The 20,238-nt window shown below is 41.6% G+C and overlaps 1 protein-coding gene across 1 annotated transcript in view; it reads left to right on the top strand.

The window, feature by feature from the left end:
* The first annotated feature begins 314 nt into the window (after positions 1-314).
* LOC134368201 (nuclear RNA export factor 2-like) overlaps positions 315-20,238 on the top strand; it is a 28,529-nt gene continuing 8,605 nt past the window's right edge. The window contains 23 exon segments of the mRNA XM_063084744.1: positions 315-462; positions 571-732; positions 2,276-2,352; positions 8,837-9,018; positions 9,258-9,361; positions 9,364-9,389; positions 9,985-10,068; positions 10,183-10,287; positions 10,403-10,483; positions 10,616-10,685; positions 10,839-10,927; positions 11,048-11,155; positions 11,333-11,442; positions 12,656-12,692; positions 13,090-13,158; positions 13,240-13,282; positions 13,416-13,551; positions 13,669-13,768; positions 13,856-13,957; positions 14,024-14,066; positions 14,697-14,769; positions 15,296-15,478; positions 18,054-18,114. Coding sequence (XP_062940814.1) covers positions 315-462; positions 571-732; positions 2,276-2,352; positions 8,837-9,018; positions 9,258-9,361; positions 9,364-9,389; positions 9,985-10,068; positions 10,183-10,287; positions 10,403-10,483; positions 10,616-10,685; positions 10,839-10,927; positions 11,048-11,155; positions 11,333-11,442; positions 12,656-12,692; positions 13,090-13,158; positions 13,240-13,282; positions 13,416-13,551; positions 13,669-13,768; positions 13,856-13,957; positions 14,024-14,066; positions 14,697-14,769; positions 15,296-15,478; positions 18,054-18,114 — 2,193 coding nt within the window.

The raw sequence follows: 20,238 nt of genomic DNA, 5'->3' as shown, positions 1-20,238 counted from the left end.
ATCAGCCTTCAGAGAAATCAACAGACACGATTTCCCTTGACAATCCCAATGTTCTTAAAAGAGTTAAAGATTGGGGAAAAAGAGAGTATATCAATGAACCGCAAAAGAAAGGGAAGAGTTTGAAAGGGGAGAGGCCCTAAATAGTAACCATCACTCTGACTCTTGTCCTCCAAAAGCTATTTTCCTTGAGCTTGGCAACAACATTATAGCGAAGTCCCCCACAGTCAAAATCATGAATCTTTCCAAAAATGAGGTGAGAAGAGGCAGCCAGATTAAATTTGGGCAGAGGGTGAGTGGTAGCGCACATCAGGGTGATGGCAAGAGGTAAGCTCCCCAGCAGACACAAGCCAGCTCCTGGAAACACCTGCACTGGCTGGACCACCACCTCCTGTCTCTCTTCTAGGAGCAGCTTGTGCAAGTACTTCAAGGATGACAGGAATATGAAGAAGCTGAAGGACCCCTGTAAGTGTGTGACGGGTAGGGTAAGGGCAGGGAGTGAAAGGGACAATCATAGGGGCCAAAGGCCAGGGTGTGGCAGGCCCTGATCTCCTCTTCTGACTCCTTCTACAGACCTGCGGAGGCGGCTGCTGAAGCACACAAAACGTGACATCGTGGACTCCCTCAGTGTGTTGCCCAAAACTCAGCATGACCTCAGCTTCTTCATGGTGGACATGTGCATCCAGACGGTGAGCACCTGCTTCCTCCCTGGGCAGCACCAGAGAGAAGGAGGTGGTAGGAAGTTAAGGAGGATCCTGAGCTCCTGAGTTCTTCCCTTTCAGGAAACGATTCTCTGCTTTTCTGTCAGTGGGGTGTTCAAGGAAGGTGAGTGACTGTAGAGTCCCCTCTCCAGAGTCCCCGCTGCTCCCTCCCCCTGAGTGGGCTCCCTCTCAGAACTCTTCCAGCTTCTCTGACCCCTTCCCATTCTCCCATATTCTTCCCTTCTCACTATGCCCCCAAAGAATGACCTGCCTTAAGTCATAAATTCAATAAAAGTTTATACTTTCTATAACTGCCAAAAAAAGAAAATATGAAAATATGAAAATCCAGGACAACATATTTGCAAACAGTACTGCAGACTTTGTGTTAATATGCCTATACATAAAGGACTTTTGCTAACTAGGAGAGAGGGTGACAAAGATCAACCATTAATTTACCTAAAAAGCAAAATGATTCTCCAATAAACATTTGCACAGAATCCAAACTACACTGGCTAAAGAAATGAAAATCAGAGATGTCACAATATGTGAAAAATCCAATTTGCAGAAAATTATGTGACTGCAAATTTTAAAAAGAATATATATGTATATGGGCGTGTACACACACACACACACACACACACATGTATGTATGCTACTTGCAAATATTTTAAGGTAGACCTTACACATCTAGAAAATGTGCACCAATCTATTTATAATGGATATCTTTAGGTCATGGTGAGAGGATCATGGCTATTTTTAGATCTTTCTGTAACTTAACCCTTCTTTAAGTAAATCTAATATATTGTGGAGAGAGTTTGTTAAAACTATGCACGATGGGATCATGCCTATTCTATAGACCTCAGTTCCAGCATCTGCATCTCCAGGGAACATCTGAATTATCCCCAGATGAGCTCCTACACCTCCCTAAGCCTTGGCTACTTCAGAGAGAGCAAGGAGCTGGTGGTTCTGAACTTAAGAGTCATTTTGTGTTTCAAAAAGGGACACAATGTAATGCAGCCAACACGGAGCCTGGCACAGAACTTCCTGTGTTTGTAGCAACAAGCACCTAGGTCCAAGGCCTCCTGATTATAGCTAACCACCTCTGCAGAGGTGGCTCAGTTGAAAACAGTTCCTTGGGTGTTAAGCTCGTAACAAACTTAGGGGGCAGTAAGAATAGGAAGTAAGTCTCCTCTAGCCCCCAGGGCTCTCCTCTCTATGCCCTTCGGGAAGGAATTTCCTGTAAGGACTCCATCCTGTTTATGTGGCCCTTACAAGTGGTTTGATGCCTGCTCTTACCTTCCTCAACAGCTCTCTTCAATCTTCTTCAAACCCCCAGCTGCAGACCACACAGATTCTCCTCAAGAGAGCCATGTGAGGACGGTGGTGACAGGTCATTGCCTTCAAGACATACCATGGGTGAATTGGTCAGCATGAGTCCTTGGCCTCAAGTCCACACAGGACAGGAGGGATTTCTAGGCCCCCTCTACCACCCCTTCTCCAACCTATGGGACACACGGCTGACTCCCCTTTAAATGGCGGTTAGTGAGAGCCCAGGCTGACTGTTTCCTACTCTTCAGAGGATGAGGGCAAAGTGGACCCTGAGAAACCCATCACAATTTCACATGGAAAACTCTCGTCCTGTGGCATGGCTGAGGTGAAATTTTTCTCCTAGTTGAGGAGAAAGGCTTCTGTGGTCTTCTCACGTCCAGGGTTTGAGGTATGGCAGGGTCACCTGGAGCAGGGGTTGGTGGAAATTAACATTCTTTGGATTCATACTAGAGGTGAGGGAAGGGCTGGCAAGCCACCAGTACCCTTGAATCTTAACACCAACCATTCAGAGTAGATTGTATTACCCCCATAGATGTTTCTCGAGGCTTGCTTTATGGCCCAGTATATGATCTATTCTGGAATGTTGGGTATGTTGTCATATGCAGTGTTCTGTCAAGTAAATTTTGTTACTCATGTTGTTTAAATCTTCTCCATCTAACTGATTTTATTGTCTGTTTTATATGTCACTCAGTGAGGTGTGTTAAACTTTCCCACTGAGACTGTGAAATTGACCATTTTCACTTACTTCTGTCAGATTTCACCGTGTATATTTTTTCCATTTAAGTTTATCAGTTTTTTTGCTGTGTATATTTTGACTCTATTTTAAAAGGTGCATACAAATTTGTTTCATTAACATCTTCATGCTGAACTGAAACTTTTGTCATTATGAAATATCCTTTTTTCTCTAGTAATGTACTTATTTAAAGTATATTTTTTCTCTTCTCAATACAAGCTTATTAATTTTCCTCCTATTACTAGCAGCTTTTAGTTGGTCAGTGTTTTAATGGTATATCTTTTGTCATTTAAAAAATTTTTTTTCCATATTTTTATATTTTACACGTGTCTCTTAAGGAACATTTCATTGAATTAATGTTTTTTATATAATCTTATGATCTCTGCTTTTTAACTTGAAATCTTCAGTCTATCTACACATAATTTCAGATATAATTTGGCTTAAATATACTATCTTTCTGTTTACTTTACATTTATCTTTCTATTCTAATTTTCTCTTTTCTTTTGTAATACTTAATATGATTATTTTGAAATTATTCAATTTTTGCTCATTTGGCTTGGTAGCAAAAAATTATTTTGTCATTTTTGTAGTCTTCACCCTTCAGATTGCAGCATACATTCTTCCCTTACCAACTATAATGTATATTAGTTCTTTTACATCTCATTGGATAACACAGGTTATCCAACATTTTAACCTCATTAATGCCCCTCCCAATTTATTGTTGTGCATTTTAATTTTATATATGTATTTATATATATTTGAATTATTCAAAGAAATTATCACTATATTATGCAGGCAATACTCATTTAGGTTTTTCTACATATTTGCCAATGCCATTATTCTTCATCCTTTCTTGCATTTACATGTCTCCATCTGGCATCATATTTCTTTGGCTTAATGGTGAATCTTTAGTTTAATATTGTCTGGTGACAAATTTGCATAGCTTTCGTTGCATTAAAATGTCTGTGTATTTAACTTCCATTTTTGAAAGATAAGTTTTTCTAGATATGTAATTCTAGGTTGGCAGTTATTTTACTTCAACACTATGGATATATAATTTCACTTAGCTTAAATTATCATCTCTTCTTAAAAATTATATATCAGTCTTATTTTTGCTCATTTGAAGATGATCTGTTGTTTTTCTCTGCCTGCTTTGGGGAAGGGAGTGTAAACAGCTTTACTATGATGGGCCTGGGTCTGGTTTTTCTCATACCCCACTTTGCTTGACATAATATTGCTTCTTGCATCTGTGACTTAATATCTTTTCTTCCTTTTTGAAACTTCTCCAACATTGTATCTTTAAATACTGTTTCTGCACTATTTTCTCATCTTCCATCTAGGACTCCAATTAAACATATGTTTGATTTATTTACTGTATTCCTTTAATTTTGCCCCATTTCCTTCTGTATCCATTGTTTTGTCTCTTCATAATTTATTGTGGATATTTTCTTCAGACTCTTCTTTCCAAACCCCTCTAAATCTCTAATTCTTTCTTCAGGTGTATCTGTTATGCTGCTAATCACATAATGCTTCTTAATTTCAGTTACTGCATTTTTGAGTTCTAGAAATTCTGTTCATTTTTTTGTATTTTCCAATTCTTGGCTGAAATTTTTAATATTTTATATTCTTAACAATAATGCCATTATCTGGATTATTTGGATTTTGTGTGATTTGTTTTCATTGTCTTTCTTTTTTGTTTTGCTTGCCTAGCTTTCAATCATGTCATCTTAACTCCTTTTTCACATAGTTACTTTTACTTTTTTTTCAGGGAACTATATATAATAAGTTGTAGATTTATTTATTTTAGTCTTAGGATAAAGTTATCTTCCTCCAGGAAAGAATTTATTTTTTTCTGTCAACCTGCTAGATGGCAACAAAAGTCCTAAATCCCTTTGATCCTATTGATGACTGAGATGGTTAATCTGGACTTCAGTCCCTTGGGCTGGTCTATTTCCAATTTATCCTTTCTCACTTAGCACAGCTCTTAGAGTTCCGTATCTAAGACTGAGTGGTTTGCCAGAGTCCCCTCTCTTTGGCAGGCCCAACTTCAAATTTTATACTCTTACCCCCATGACTCTGTGGAAATTTTGTACAAATTAACAGCATTTCAGCATTTTACAGGCCTCCTCAGAAATCATCAACTGCTGCTAGAAAAAAAATCCGAAGGATTGGGATTACCTTCTGGGATTCCTTCTTTCCCTTGATCGTTGCCGTATGACATCTTACTGTATCTTTTACACTTTGGTGCCTTTAAATGATTTTTTTTTATTGTAAATGATTTTCCAGACTTTTCTAGTTGTTCTCAGTTGGAAGTGTGGTCCAGTTAAGCTAGTCTCTCACTGCAGAAGGCAAAACTCTAAATTTACTTTTTCAAATGCCTAGTTTGGTATAGTCCTTATTATCCTCATTGTTGTCTTTTTCACTGTGTCTTCTTTCTAATGTTTAGAAAATAGTGTAACAGAAGCAGGAAAACACATGTAATATGCTTTCCATGAAGCTTTCCAGATGGACACGTATAGCTAGCACGGATTCAGCACCTCATAAGTTTAGCTCAGTTTATTGTATTGCCATTGTTTATCCTCATCTTATCTTCTCATCCCTGACTGGCTCTCGCTTGTAAGACCTTTTGGTCTCTTCTAACCTTCAACCACTCTCTGATATTTCAGCCACCCCCACTAACAATAGATTCTGGATCCCCCTCTCCCCACCATTCTCTAATGAATATTCATTAGAGGCAATGTTTTTCTGAAAGATAAATTTGAAGAAGGGCAACTGTTGTATCACCACATACAAATTTTTTAAATTGTTGGTGAGCTAGTGAGGTTATAGGCTCATGCACTCACTCTTGATTAGCATGCAAATGGGTATATATATATATACTTATAAATGACACATAAAAATCTCTTAAAATTAAAAAATTCATATTTTGACCAAAATAATCCACTTAGATGGAAATTATTACATGGAAAACTATAAACAAGTATATAACATAAAATGTATATATAATTCTATTCTTAGTAGCATTGCTTATAGTAGCAAAAACTTGATTAGAAAGATTTGTTAAAATTTGAAATTTTATTAGCAGACTAAAGTTTGTGACAATTAAAATTTTAACTAAAACAATAATCTAATGTGTAAGTCATATTAAAGTTAGAAATTGTTATTTAGATATTTTAGAAAATACTTTTAAAAGATGTACTTTGGATTAATCATGTTTATTCTTTCCTGAGCTTCCACCACAGTGAAATTCAACCCTCAGTTCTTGCTCTGGTAAACAGGTGACCTTAGTTTTAATTTTTACAATGTCTTTAAAGGAAAAGCATATTAGTTTGGTAAATGATGAAAATCAATATTTTGAACACGCAATAATATCAAAAAATTGTAAAATAAAAACAGCAGGCTATAGATATTTTTACCTTATGATTCGTTTTGAAAAATATATCTATGTACTAGTATATGCATAATATATCCAAAAGCATACAAGCATACAAGCACCAAAAATATTCACTTATCACCCCTTTCTCTCTCTCTCTCTCTGTTAAAGAAAATGGATTATTTACAGGTAATAATTTGGATGCATGTGATTCATTGCATCTCCATGATAATAAAAGACATAGATTGCTGCTGAGGCAATGTTTTTAGCGAGAACCTCTATAACAAGGCACATGATGTCTCGTTGTTTCCCTTTTTGAGATTTTTACCAGCATTGATGACAACTGTATAGACCCTTCATCTGATTAGGAGTTTTTAAATGATGATAGTCAAATTCAATCTTGCCTTCTTCATATATTAGCTAGAATATTCTTATAAAGAAGCCCATAAACAATTTGGCTATTTTTATATACAGCTTATACAGGAAAAGGCAGAATCAATATTTGATTCTTCCCATTTACTTACAAATTTTTATAAAATAAAGTTGGTTTCCTGGCATTCTCCAAATGTCACCCATAACATTCTTTTTTGGTGGTGTTTCTGAGTATCATTATGGACCCATGGCTTTTTAACATATTGATGGACTTCAAACCCCTGTTATAGGATTTTGAGCAGAGGAATGACAAAATTTGACTTATACTTTAAAAAATCTTTCTACCTGCTGTGTTAAAAATTGATGGTAAGGGAGCAAGTATAAAAGCAGAGGGATGAGTTGGAAGGCAGTATAATCCGGGAGATAGGAGCTGGTGATATGGCCAGGGTGGTAGCAATGGAGGAGGTGAGAGTGGGTAGATTCTAGATGTATTCTGAAGGTAGAGCCAAGAGAATTTCCTGATCAGTTAGATGTGCAGAGCACTTGAGGTTACCTCCAAGTTTTGGGGACCGAGAATGTAGAATTTCCAGATCAAGTGTTTCACTGGCATTTAATTTCACTTCCAATGCCACACAGGGAAACTCCCAAAAGTTGTGAGTAGGAGGACTGTCCTGACAGCAGATCACACAGTGAAAGCAATGACCCCCCCCAGAAGAGTTCATTTGAGGTCTGGTCATAATCAGTACATCTTGGAATGATCAAGAGTGAATGGACTTTTATTCGTAAATGTGCTCTGAGATGACATAGATTAATTAGTGTATAAAATGTGTAATGCACAAACCTAGAAAAACTTAAGTGTTAGAGCCTGAGAGGGATCTGGTTTCTAATGCTCTGATTACCTTAATCTCTCCTCCCCGCAAAACACTAGTATTACCATGTGCTGGTATATTGTTTCAGTTGACTGTGATAAAAATAAAATACCCTTAATAAATACACCTGTGGGAGAAAGAATTGATCTTATCTTATTTCTGTAGATGTAAATTAAACTTCCAAATCTTGCCACATGGCAAATTAAATATGTTAGCAGTGAGTGTAGGAGGTGAACAAGGAAATTCCTAAGAGTTAATACAGTCCGAAATATAACCCAAACACTTTATAAGCATACCTGAAGTCATAATATCCAACAAAGTAGAAAATTAGTAGAGACAAAGAAGCTGTTACATAATTGTAAAAGGATCAGTCCAACAAGGAAGACATAATGACCCTAAGCATGTACACACCCAAACAACAGAGCATCAAAGCATATGAAGCAAAAACTGACAGAACGGAAAGGAGAAAGTCAAATCCACAGTTATAGTTGAGGGCTTGCACTCAACGTTCAGCACTTGATAGAATTACTAGACAGAAAATCCACAAGGATATAGAATAGCTGAATAATTTGGTCAATACAATAACTGGATCTACATGACTTATATAGAACACTCTACCCAACAACAGGAGAGTACACTTTTTTTTTTTTTCATATGGCTTGTAACATTCATGAAGATAGACCATCTCCTGGGCCATCAAACAAACCTAAGCAAACTTAAAAGAACTGAAATCACAGAGTAGGTTCTCTGACCATAGAAAAAAGTCTCTAAACAATTAGAGATTGTAGTTGACACCTATTATTTCAATTCAGTTTAGACCCTTGGTATAGAAAAGTGGAAGTTAGAAGCATTGTCGCCTGAGCTGAAAGTCGTTTTGGGCTGAACAAAAAAAAAAGCTTACTATGGCTATTTCAAACAGAGAATTGTTGAGGGCAAAGCTGGAGGCAGGGAGAGAGTTTAGGGGGCCATTGCATCAGTCCATCTTATCATTAAAGTTTGTACTAGGAAAGGAAGTACAGCTTGCTAACTGTTAATGAAATAAATTTGGTGGCTGATTGGTTTTGGAATGTGTGAAAGAGGTTACCTATCAGATTTTGGTGCAGTTGTTAGATTACAGAGGCATGAGAGAGGGCATGATTTGGATGCCTTCCTGGTGTATGGCTGATAAATGGTCTAACTCATAATGCTTGCACTTTTGTTCTTTATAAATCCTCCTCCATTTTATAAATGGTTCCATGCAGTTACCCATTCCTTCAGGATTTCTTCCCTAATTACGTTGTCTGTGAGAAAAGGCTCTCAAATCTGTACAGCCAGAGGAGTTTGCTTTTTGGGGCTTCTGTGATTGCTCTGTTAGGGCATGTTGGCACTTTGCTTGCCCTACCGTGGTGTTTGGCCAAGACGTGGTACATGGTATATGACCACTGATGTCTCCTCAAACTTGCATTTTTGTTCCCAATTTCAGAACACAAAGATGGTGGCAGCTGTACTCAAGAAAAAAAGATATGGGGGTTCTTTCCAAGGGAATTTTGGAAAGGGAAACCTTCATTATGCAGATGGTGGGTATGAGCTTCTGCCTTCCCACTTTCAGGAGGATGATGAAAACGTGGCAATGAGGGATATCCAAGAGGACTCCCAAATATGTCAGTAAGTGACCAGGCAGCCCAGTTTGTGTGTAGCAGCCCCTAGGACTATGAAACTCTTTCACTCTCTGTGGTCTTCTTTTTCTCTCACTGGAAAGCTGAAGCATGCTACAAGTCATATAATGATTGAGCAGTCCTAATTGTAGACCTGGTTATCAGTGAGTTGAGAGTGTATAGAAGATTGTGTAGCATTTCTATGCATTTCTATATATGTGTGGACATCTCCTACCCATTTTCCCACAGCAACCCGTCTACCTTCCAACCTGACAATCGTAGTGTAAAATGGCATAAAGAATACCAAGATAGAATTCCACAAGAAAGAGAAATGGAGGAGATCACACAAGATGATGCTCTGGGGAGTGGTTCAAGATCACAGTGAGTGTTTTGACAAAATGGAGAATGTGAAGGAGAGGTAGATCAAGGGGAGTTGTGTTGACCACACATAGAGATGCTAGGTACTTTCCTGGGGACATGGAGAGTTAACATACAAGGACAAAGTTAGAGAAGGAATAAAAGGGAACAGGCTGACTGCAAGAAGATGACAAAAGGTTGCTACAGGCAAAGGAGGAAACTATTACCAAGAAGATAGAGCAGCTTCCCACCAGAAGCCTCCGTTTGGTTCAAGCTGAGTGTGGGGGTGTTGAATCTCTGGACATGTCAGAGGGGCAGGTAGCATCTTACATATGTAGAATCTTCTGGAATCTTATCAAAGGAGAATAATTTTGAGCATCTGAATTTGATTATTTGGGAGGTAAATTTGGTTAGGAAATCCATACCTGACAAAAAACAAAACAAACAAACAAACAAAAACCAAAAATAAAAAAAAATTGAAATCATGTCAATGGTCTCTACCTTAGGAGACTTTTAAACCTAAGTAGAAGGTCAGAATAAAACACTTAGTTGAATCATTCTCCAGACTTAATTCCATGTTGTCTCTCTTCTCCCTCCTATTCCTTCTTCTTACATATAGATTCCATATGGGAGAAAGTATGACAAGACATGGCTAATGAATTCAATCCAGAGCCACTGCAGTGTCCACTTCAGCCCGGTCGATGTAAGAGAGGACAGTGGTGAAGCCAGATGAGTGGGCACAGGGGAGGGGGAGAGGCCTGGCTCGTCGAGGGCTGTTGGTCTGTGACACTATTGCTCTTGCCTATACTCCCTGTAGTTCCACTATGTCAAAAATCGGGCCCAGTTCTTTGTCCAGGACGCTAGTACTGCCTCCGCACTGAAGGATGTCAGCTACAAGATTTGTGGTGAGAAGAATCGAAAGGTGTGTGCCGAGGGCGTTCCATGTACCTAGTCCTGGGGCAGGAGCACTGGCCAGTGGCTGGTCATCATCTTTGGGATTACAGGTCCCGGTGCTTACCCTGCTCTCCTTCCTGCAGATATGTGTCTTTGTCAGTCCTTCTGCTGTACCCTACTCTGTGCAGAATAAGTTGAAGCCAGAACAAATGGAGCAGCTAAAGGTAACACAGACTCAAAGCACGTTGTGTGCCCACTTCCCAGACCCACCTCTTCTTCCCCCACCCCCCGATATCCCTGTGACCACCACCAGCACCACAGACTCAGAACTGCTCTGTCCGCCTCTGTCTCTGCAGCTGACCATGAACAAACAATATGATGTCTCCCAGCAATCTCTAGACCTCCAGAGGCTGCACTTTGACTCAGGTATGGCTGACAGCAGTAATTCTAGGGCAAGTGGAGGCAAGGGGTCTGCCTGGGAAGGAGACTTAGGGATGGAAACTTGGGGAGGGGTTGGTGCTGGTGCTGGTCCAGGCAGACCCCTCTCAACCTTCTGATTCCCTTCTCTTTTTTCTGAAGACTTGGTGGGCCATGATATCGACATAATCCTGAATCGAAGAAACTGCATGGCTGCCACCCTGCAGATCATTAAAAGGAATTTCCCTGAGGTGAGGCCTTACACCCAGTGCTGGTATTTAGGTAGAGGAGTGGAAGAGATGGGGTGAAGAGGATATTTTTCTCTGAGGTCCTAGATAGTAACTGTCACTCTGACTCTCCTTCCCCAAAAGCTGTTGTTCTTAAACTTGTGCAACAACAAACTGTACCAGCTGGATGGCCTGTCTGACATTACAGAGAAGGCCCCTATAGTCAAGATCCTGAATCTTTCCAAAAATCAGGTGAAAAGAGGGAGCCAGATCAAATTGGAGTAAAGGGTGGTTGGTAGCCCACATCGCGGTGATGACAACAGGCAGGCAAAGGTACCTGCAGGTGAGAGTGGGGGCTGAGGGTCCGGGGTCCTGGATGTCTCTCTTTCCCTTGGACACCTCTTCCAGTTTCCTTCCCATATTTCACAGCTGAAGTCAGTGTAGGAGTTGGACAAGGTGAAAGGGTTGAAGCTGGAAGAGCTGTGGCGGGAAGGGAACCCCTTGTGCAGAACCTTCCCAGACTAATCTTCCTATGTAAGGTCAGTGATAATGCTGTTCATGTTTCCTAGGGACCTTCACTCTCCAGTAGCCTGAGCTGCCCCTGCTGTGCTGTCTGCAGGACGAGGCAGCCCTGGTCCTCTGGAAGACCATAGGCCCTGCTCTGTCCTCTCTTCCTCTGTCCCTCAGCTGTGCTTAGAGGTCTCCTTTCCTTCCTCTGACCTGCTCACCTTTTCTCCTCATCTGGGGTGTGTTTCCCACCTCTCTGCACCCAGCCTCCTCCAGCCTACCCTCCATGAGTGTGCTCCAAAAAGCAGGGCTCCTCCTCCTCACCAGGACCAAGTGTGTACAGCCTTGAGCCACAGGCTGGCACCCTCCTTTCCTCCCTCCACACATCACTTGGTCCTTCAGAGGAGCCCTGTGTAGCTCCGGCTGGATAGGATTCCCAGAACAATGCACCGAATCAGACAGACACAGGTGCACAGTGACCATCAGGAAAGAATGCAGTGATCATGAGAGGGCCCCAAACCTCAAACCCATGCTGAGCTGGGGCCTGACCCTTCACTCCTTCTGAGGAAGGCCTCCTGCTCCCGTGGCTGCTCTGTTTCTCATGCCCTGCTCAGAGTGGGCTCACACAGGTGACAAAGGCTCAACATGCATCCAATGGGCCCAGCCCAACAGTTGCATGTTTTCCACTCCTACCTCAGGCCCCAGGGCCAGGCAGAGGCAGGTGAGGGAAAAGGCTTCAGCAGGAGAGCCATTGTCTTCCTCTTTCCTCCCTGTCCCCACCACCATGGTAGAGCTCCTTTCCTTCCCTTTGCTTTGATTCCTCTTCCTCCTTTGCCTGTCTTCTCCTATGTCTCCTGTCTCGCCCTCCACCACTTTCTCTCGCTTTCTGCATCCATGGCCCTGCCTTCCCCTCCCTGCCCCAGCATCTGGGCCTTCCCTGGGGAATGACCTGGTCTTGGCCAGGCCAGGAAGAATCCTGGACACCCATGAGGTCGCAGAGCCCTTGGCTCCCACTCCGTTACCTGCTCCCTCCGGAGCCTTCCATGGGGACTTGGAGGAAGCCCAGGCTCCAAATGCTGCTCCTTGTGGCACTGAAGGAGGAAGCCAGGGCAGTCTAGGTGGGAGCTACCCAGGAGGAAGGGGAGGGTGTAAAGCGAGTGAGAGACAAGAGGGGGGAGGGGAGGGAGAGGAGCTGTGCAACTCTGATCCGTCAGTCACCTCCCTCTATCTTTTGGTTTTGGACAGTGCCATCCAGGATTGTTTCCCCAAATTGTTATCCCTGGTATGTATCTCCCTTCCCTTCATCACTGTCTCCTCTTATGCACATATGTGACCTCCATAGCTGCCCTCAGGCATTTTTGGTCTTGCCAAGGTGACATGTTTCCATTTTAGAGGACACGGGCTCCTGACAAAATCATCACTATTCTCCCTGGAAAAATTGTCCACACACAGACACACTCACACTCACACTCACTCATTCTCACAAAAGTTGCATATTATAATAGAGGCTTCCAGGACCCACTTGTAAAGATGCCAACTGTTGTGCTACTGGTAGAATTTAGAGGGCCTGTTCATACCTAACCTCTAATTCTGTCCCCTGACCCCAACCTGTTCATCTCCTTGCTCATCCAGCTTCACCTCCCTGGTCTGCTATGCTCACTAGCTCTTCCCTTCCTTAGGATGGCCAGGAGTTACCACCACCAATTATAATTGACATTGAAGTCCCTGATATAATCAAACCTTGTAAGGTGAGGAGGGGCCATCAAGATTTGAGCTGTTGCAAGGGAGGTTTTGTCAAACACATAGTTTCAAGGTGTCTTTCATTCCAGGAAAGTTATAAAGGATCTGAGACCTTGAAGAATCTGGTCTGCAGTTCCTGCTTCAGTAAGTACCCCTGAGACCATGAAGCAGGGGAGGGCTGGGACAAGAGAGGCCACTCCACGCATAGATATGCTCACGTTTTGAGGGAAGTTTTCAAGGCCCCTTTAGGGCCCAAAGCACAGAGATATCCTGTTCTCTTTGTTCTCCAACAGGTATTACTTGATCTATGACTCTGGAAATCGAAAGGGTCTTCTTGATGCTTACCATGATGAGGCCTGCTTCTCTCTGGCCATTCCTTTTGACCCCGAAGACCCAGCACTGTGAGTACCACAGCTCAGACTCTGGTCCTGGGCTGTATGGCTCTCCAGAAGACACAGGCCAGCTCCTCAAAATAACTGTAATGGCTGGACCACCACCTCCTGTTCTTTCTCTCTTAGGAGCAGCTTGGAGGAGTACTTAAAGGATAGCAGAAATATGAAGAAGCTCAAGGACTCTCATAAGTGGGTGAGGGGGGAAGATCAGCATGGGAAAGGGGGTGTGAAGGAGTCAAAAGAGGGTACAGGGGCCAAGGCGTGGCAGCCCCCTATCTTCACTTCTCTTCCCCTAACAGAACTGTGGGTTCAGCTGCTGAAGCACACCAAACGTGACATTGTGGACTCCCTCAGTATGTTGCCCAAAACTCAGCATGACTTTAACTCCTATCATCAGTTCAGGCAGGCCCAGAAAGCTGGAAGTAGATATGAGGTTTTAGAAGTTTTAGGAAAGCCCTAGTTTACTGTTCTTTTCTTTCAGGAAACAATGCTCTACTTTTCTATTAATGGAGTGTTCAAGGAAGGTGAGTGTCTGTACAGTCCTCTCCTCAGATCCCTCATTACTCCCTTTCCCTGGCTGGGCTCTCTCCTAGAACTCTCCCAGCTTCACAGGTCCCTTCCCTTTCTTTCTCTTCCCTTCCCTGTGTTCTCCCACCCCTGTTTTGCCCCCAAACAATACTGACTTGACCTACTTCCATGCCTGTTTACCCGTCACAGCTTAGGCATTAGGGACACAGGCTGTGAAGTTTGATGGTTCTCATCCCAGATCCTTACTTTGTGAACTTTGGCTTGTTACCTAACCCTTCAGTTTCCTCATTTACAGAATGGGGCTGGTAAGCACATCTTCCGGGCAGCTGTGAAAAATGAATCAAAGTGATAATATATAAATGAATCAAAGTGATAATAATAAGTGAACTTATGTTTGTCAAGGGATCTGATATATGTTAGTGGGTCCTATCACTGGGAGCTAATTATTCCTACTGTTGTTCTCTCAGTCCCTCAAACCCATCCTGACTCCCAGTGAAAAACTGTCCCAGTCTTGCTCCCTTCAGGCTGCCACAGCGAATCATGTAAGACCCTAACTGGGGAGCGATCTCTGAGCATAGAAAGTATGTGCAACACTAAGGGGGTATTGTTGTTTGTTATCCTTGAAGTGGAAGGAAATTCTCAGGGTTCTGTTCGTGTCTTCACCTGGACCTTCATCTTGACTTCTGGCAGCAACTCCAGGTAAGTGCTGTATTGTAGGTGGCAGTGGGAACACCCATCCCAGCCTGCAGCCAATGGTGTAGGAATGTGGTAGTAGTCTTAAGGTCTTCTCAATACCATGAAAATCCAGCAAGTAGATCCAAGGAGCAGTCTAGATATGTGGCTAAGAGTGTGGGCTTTGGGGTAAGAATACAGGATTCTCTTCCTGACTCCAGCACCCACTAATTAGCTGTGTGACTTTGGTCAATTTATAGGATATCTCTGTGACTCGCTGTCCTCCTCTCAAAATGAGGATGAATGTCCGCTTCTTTTGTAAAGGGTAAATACATTGGGGTTAAATCTACAAATTTAGTGAAGCTGGTAGACAATCTCTGCAAAAGCAGGCTCTGTGGCAGAGGTAAAGTGTACCACACGTGGAATCTGAGAAGTAGGCAGGGTAGGAATTTAGAAGGAATCTGGTTGCTCAGTGGCAGAGGAAACAGGATCATTGTGGGAAGTGTGGGATTGTCCATTTGTCCAACTTTCTGATGGCCCATCTTTCCTCCAGTCTGTGCATTGTGAACGATGAGCTAATTGTGAGGAATGACAGCACCAAAGAGACGCAGACTGCCTTCTCCATCCCAATGCTCACATCCTTCTCCAGCTCCATGTCCACCCTCTCCAAGGAACAGCAGGAAATGGTGCAGGCTTTCTCCACCCAGTCTGGGATGGACTTTGAGTAGTCTCAGAAGTGAGTGCTGGGAATCTGTGGGAGCAGGCGTGAGATGAGAGGAGTGGGGAGTGAAAAATGAAAATGTGCAGTTAATTTATAAAAATAATGATTTGGATGGTGTGCTTCCAAAAAAAGTGGGCTTATGAAAAATATATATTAATTTTATTATAAGGTAAGTAATTTTAAAACAACATAATGTTCAGATCAGATGAGATAATCTTGTATATATAAAATCCTAAGGAAACCACTAAAAAACTATTAAAATTAATAAACAAGTTCAGCATTGTTTCTGGACAGAAAATCAATACAAAAAAAACGATTGTATTACTATGCACTAGTAATGAAGGAACAATCAGAAAATAAAATTAAGAAAACAATTCCATTACTATAGCATCAAGAAATAACATACTTAGGAACAAATTTAACAAAAATATGCAAAACATATACTCTGAAATCAGCAACAAATTGTAGGAATAAATTTTCAAAGACCTAAATAAATGGAAAGACATCTTGTGCTAATGAATTGGAAAACTTAATATTGATAAGATGGAAATACTACCCAAATTTATATACAGATTCAATGCAAATGAAATCCATATCAAAATCCTTGCTGGCTTCTTTGTAGAAATTTACAACTTAATTCTAAAATTCAAATGAAAATACAATGAACCCAGAATAGGAAAATTATCTTGAAAGAGAAGGAAAAAGTTGAAGGACTCACTACAAAGTTACTACAAAGCTACAGTAAGCAATCAATGCTGGATAGTACAGGTCTAAAAATAGACATAGAGATCAATGGAATAAAATGAGAGTCGCCCCCCACCAAAAAAAAATAACTTTACCTTTATGGTCAATTGATTTTTAACCAAGGTGCCAAAAAATGGCCAATGGGTAAAGAATAGCTTTTTAAACACTTGGTGCAGGGAAAACTGGATATCCACGCACAAAAGAATGAATTTGTACCCTGATCTCAAAACATAAACAAAAATAAACAAAAATGTGCCAAAGGCTTAAAAGTTAAAGCTAAAACAATAAAAATCTTAATAGAAAACAGAGGGGTAAGTTTTTGTGACCTTGAATTAGGCAATGGTTTCTGACATATGACAGCAAAAGCACAAGAAAAAATAGACAAAGTAGACTTCATTAAAATATAAAACTTTTTTTTCACAAAAGACACTATCAATAAAGAGAAAAGACAGCCCACAGAATCAAAGAAAATATTTGCATATTATATATCTGATAAGTGACTTCTACCCAGAATATATAAAGAACTCTTAGAACTCAATAATAAAAAGACAAGTAACCCAACTAAAATGGGTAGAGATCTAAATAGACATTTCTCCAAGAAAAGACACACAAATGTCCACAAAGCACATAGAAAGATGCCCAACATCATTAGTCATCTGGGAAACACAAGTCAAAAATACAGTGAGACATCACTTTATACACACCAACATGGCTATGATTTTTTTTAAATGCAAGTAAGTGTTGGCAAAGATATGGATGAGTTAGAACCCTTATAAATCGCTAGTAAGAATGAAAAATGATGCAACTATTGTGGAAAACAGTTTGGCAGTTTCTTAAAATGTTAAACGTGGAGTTACCACATGATCCAGCAATTCCACCAGGAGAGATGAAAACATATGTTCACACAAAAATTTCTACACGAATGTTCATAGCAGAATTATCCATTATAGCTAAAAAGCACAAACAACCTAAATGTCCATCAGTTTATGAATGGAAAAATCAGTTGTGGTATATCCACATAATGGAATATTATTCAGCAATAAAATCGAATGAAGTTCTGATACATGCTATAACATGGATGAACCTTGAAAATATTATTCTAAGTAAAAGAAGCCAGTCAAAAAAGAGTACATAAGTCCATTCATATAAAATGCCCCAAATAAGCAAAAATATTATACTAAGTGAAAGAAGCCAGTCACCAAGGACTACAAGGGTACTTCATAAAGTTCATGTAAATATAAAAGAAGACAATACAAATCTTTTCATGAACTTTTTGAGGTATCCTCATGCATATTTTAAGAGTCTATTTATACAAAATGCACCAAATAAGCAAATCCATAGAGACAGATAGCAGCTTAATGGTCGCCAGAATCTAGGGAAAGGGGGGAATGGGGAGTGACTACTGACAAGTAAGGAAGGTTTTTTAAAATGACTGTTAGGGTGATGAAAATGTTTTGGAATTAGATAGTTGTGATGGGTGCACATTCCTGTGAACATAATAGAAAACCACTGAATTGTACACCTTAAAATAGTGAGTGCTACAATATGTGCCTTATATCTCAATTTAAAAACAATTGGAAATGTTATTTTCTTGAACTTTAAAAAAAATAGACATGTATCAGGCTCCCTTATTCTTTTGAATATCTCTATTTTTCTGCTTTGAATTCTAGTGGGCACAAGTGTTAGTGAAAGGAGTTTTGGTTTTCTCTAGGTCCTTGGTCATCATCACAACAGTGTTCATGCTTGTACATGTGTCCCAGCAAAAAAGTAGCATGGGTTAAGTAGTGGCATTCCAAGGTTTGTCCTGTTGTAGTAATGGAGATCACCTGTTTTTCTCCCTCCCCAGGTGCCTTCACGACAACGAGTGGAACTACACCTGAGCTTGTCAGGTCTTCACTATACTCCAGGTGAGGTCTGGGAATCAAGTGGGTAAAATATGGATGTCCCTGGGCCTTCAAGAAGGCTAGGAAGATAGAGGCCGGGTGGATGGGGGATGGAACTCAGGACACCTGACTCTTCTGAGGTCCCAACTCCTTCCCTTTACTTCCTCCAGACCAAGGGCAAGATCCAACAGGAAGCTTTCAGACAAATCCCCTAAAAGGAGCCCTTGGAAGTGGTCTTTGTCTTCATCCACACCAGCTTTGCTTCTCTTTGCACCAACCTGAAGCCACACCCATGACTGGGGTTGGGGTTCTGGCTGAGCAAGAAGCCAAACTAGGCCAGGTAACATAAGTACCCACGCGAAGGGCCAATTGTTTGGTGTGTATTTTCCCCACTTGTGATCGCTGTTTGTTTTCTTAATAAAGAGTGACTTTGCACATTGTATGTTGTGTGTCCTGGATTGCTCTTCCCCTGTCCCAACCTCCAAGCAGTGGGGCCAGGACTGAAAGGACCTGTGTGGCCCAACCCCCTCCCCATCCCGTTCATCCCTGGCTTGCCCTGGCAGATACGTCAGGCTTGCCTCCATAGGGAGTTTGTCAATAAATCCTGTGAGAGAGGGCACATGCTGCTTCCAGGGATTGGCTTTTGGAGACAGTGTGACTCCGTCAGATGTTCTACCTGGAGGCCCACAGAAGCAGGCATGCTACCTGGCACAAAAACAGCTTTGCAAGGGATGATTGACTACTGGCAAGTGAGGGCTGTGGAAGGAAGGAGGGAAGGAATGTGAGGACTTTGCTATTTTACTTCTCACTCCTAATCATTTGAACGTTTTTTTATTTTATTTTATTTTTTATTGAATCAAAATTGATTATACATATTTCAACATTGAGATATGTTGATCAAATCAATATTAGTAGCATATATATTGTTACATTTTGTTGCTTTGTGTTGCTTTGCCCCCCACGGATTTGTCACCCCACTTCCCCTGGGTGATGGAGACACAAAGGATTACTCAAAGCTCATCTCTTTTGAGCAGTGAGAAGCCCCGAAGTGGTTAACTTCCCTGGGAATGCTCCCTCCAGCGAGAGGCAACCCTTCCTCAGGAAATTAATGCCAAATTGGGGTTCCCTTCCTGCATTTATTTCCCAGACCAGGAAGTTACAGGAAGAGAACACAGGTGGGGTTATAGTTTAACAATATAAGTTGGTAACTTTCAGTGAAACAAGTCAGATGACATTCCATTAGACAATTAAGTGATCTTACAGTAATTTCTCGGTATCTTTACATAACAATCAGTAACTAGTCTGTCCTTGAGCCAGCAATCTTGCTGTGCCACAAATCTTTATCTTACACCAGAGACTTATAGCCTGAGGAAAATTTCCAGTCCTCCTCAAGGTCTATATTTGAAACTGCAAGGATTTGGAAAACCAGGCCCCGTGAAGTACATATGTTTTATAGTATATTCCACAACAAATTGTAAGTATTCTTTATGCCCCTTGTCCCATTCCTCCTCATCCCCCTTTTTCTTCCCCCCTTTCTAATCACCCTAGATTTCTTCTCTTCTTCTGAAAGAATAATGGTTACTCTGTTGATTTGTTGCCCAAATGATCTGTCCAATGCTGAGAGGCATGATCAGGTCCCCCAATACTATCATAGAGCAGATGTTTCTTCCATCACTATGAAATGGGCTCTGTAGAGACAGATATCCTCCTCCTTTATCTCTGCTGGTGACTCTCCTTGTGTCAACTCACTCTAGTGTCTGGTGGACCATCTGCGTGGTAGTTGTGGCATCTAGTTGCCTTTGTGGCAGCCATGGTTATCGTGGCAGCTATGGTGGGCCACCCACACGGAGGAGATGTTTTTGGCCTGCTTTGTGGTGCTGGCAGTGTGCCTGGTTGTGGAGAGTGTCTGATCCCCAGTTCCATGCCCTGGGTCACCAAATGGGTCCCAAGGCACTGGCATGGTGTGCTTGGTTGTGGGAGGGGGGTCCAGTCCCCTTCTCCATACCCCCAGATCCCTGGGTGGGCCCCAAGGTGCTGGCTCGGGGTGCCTGGTTGTGGGAGGGGGGCTCTAGTCCAAGGCTCCATACCCTGGGTCCCCTGGTGGGCCCTGAGGTGCTGGCACAGTGTGCCTGGTTGTGGGAGGGGAGT

Source organism: Cynocephalus volans, chromosome X, assembly GCF_027409185.1.
Source record: "Cynocephalus volans isolate mCynVol1 chromosome X, mCynVol1.pri, whole genome shotgun sequence".
Classification (NCBI taxonomy): domain Eukaryota; kingdom Metazoa; phylum Chordata; class Mammalia; order Dermoptera; family Cynocephalidae; genus Cynocephalus; species Cynocephalus volans.
The sequence above is the reverse complement of the archived record's forward strand: the minus strand, read 5'-3'. Positions and strand labels throughout refer to the sequence as shown.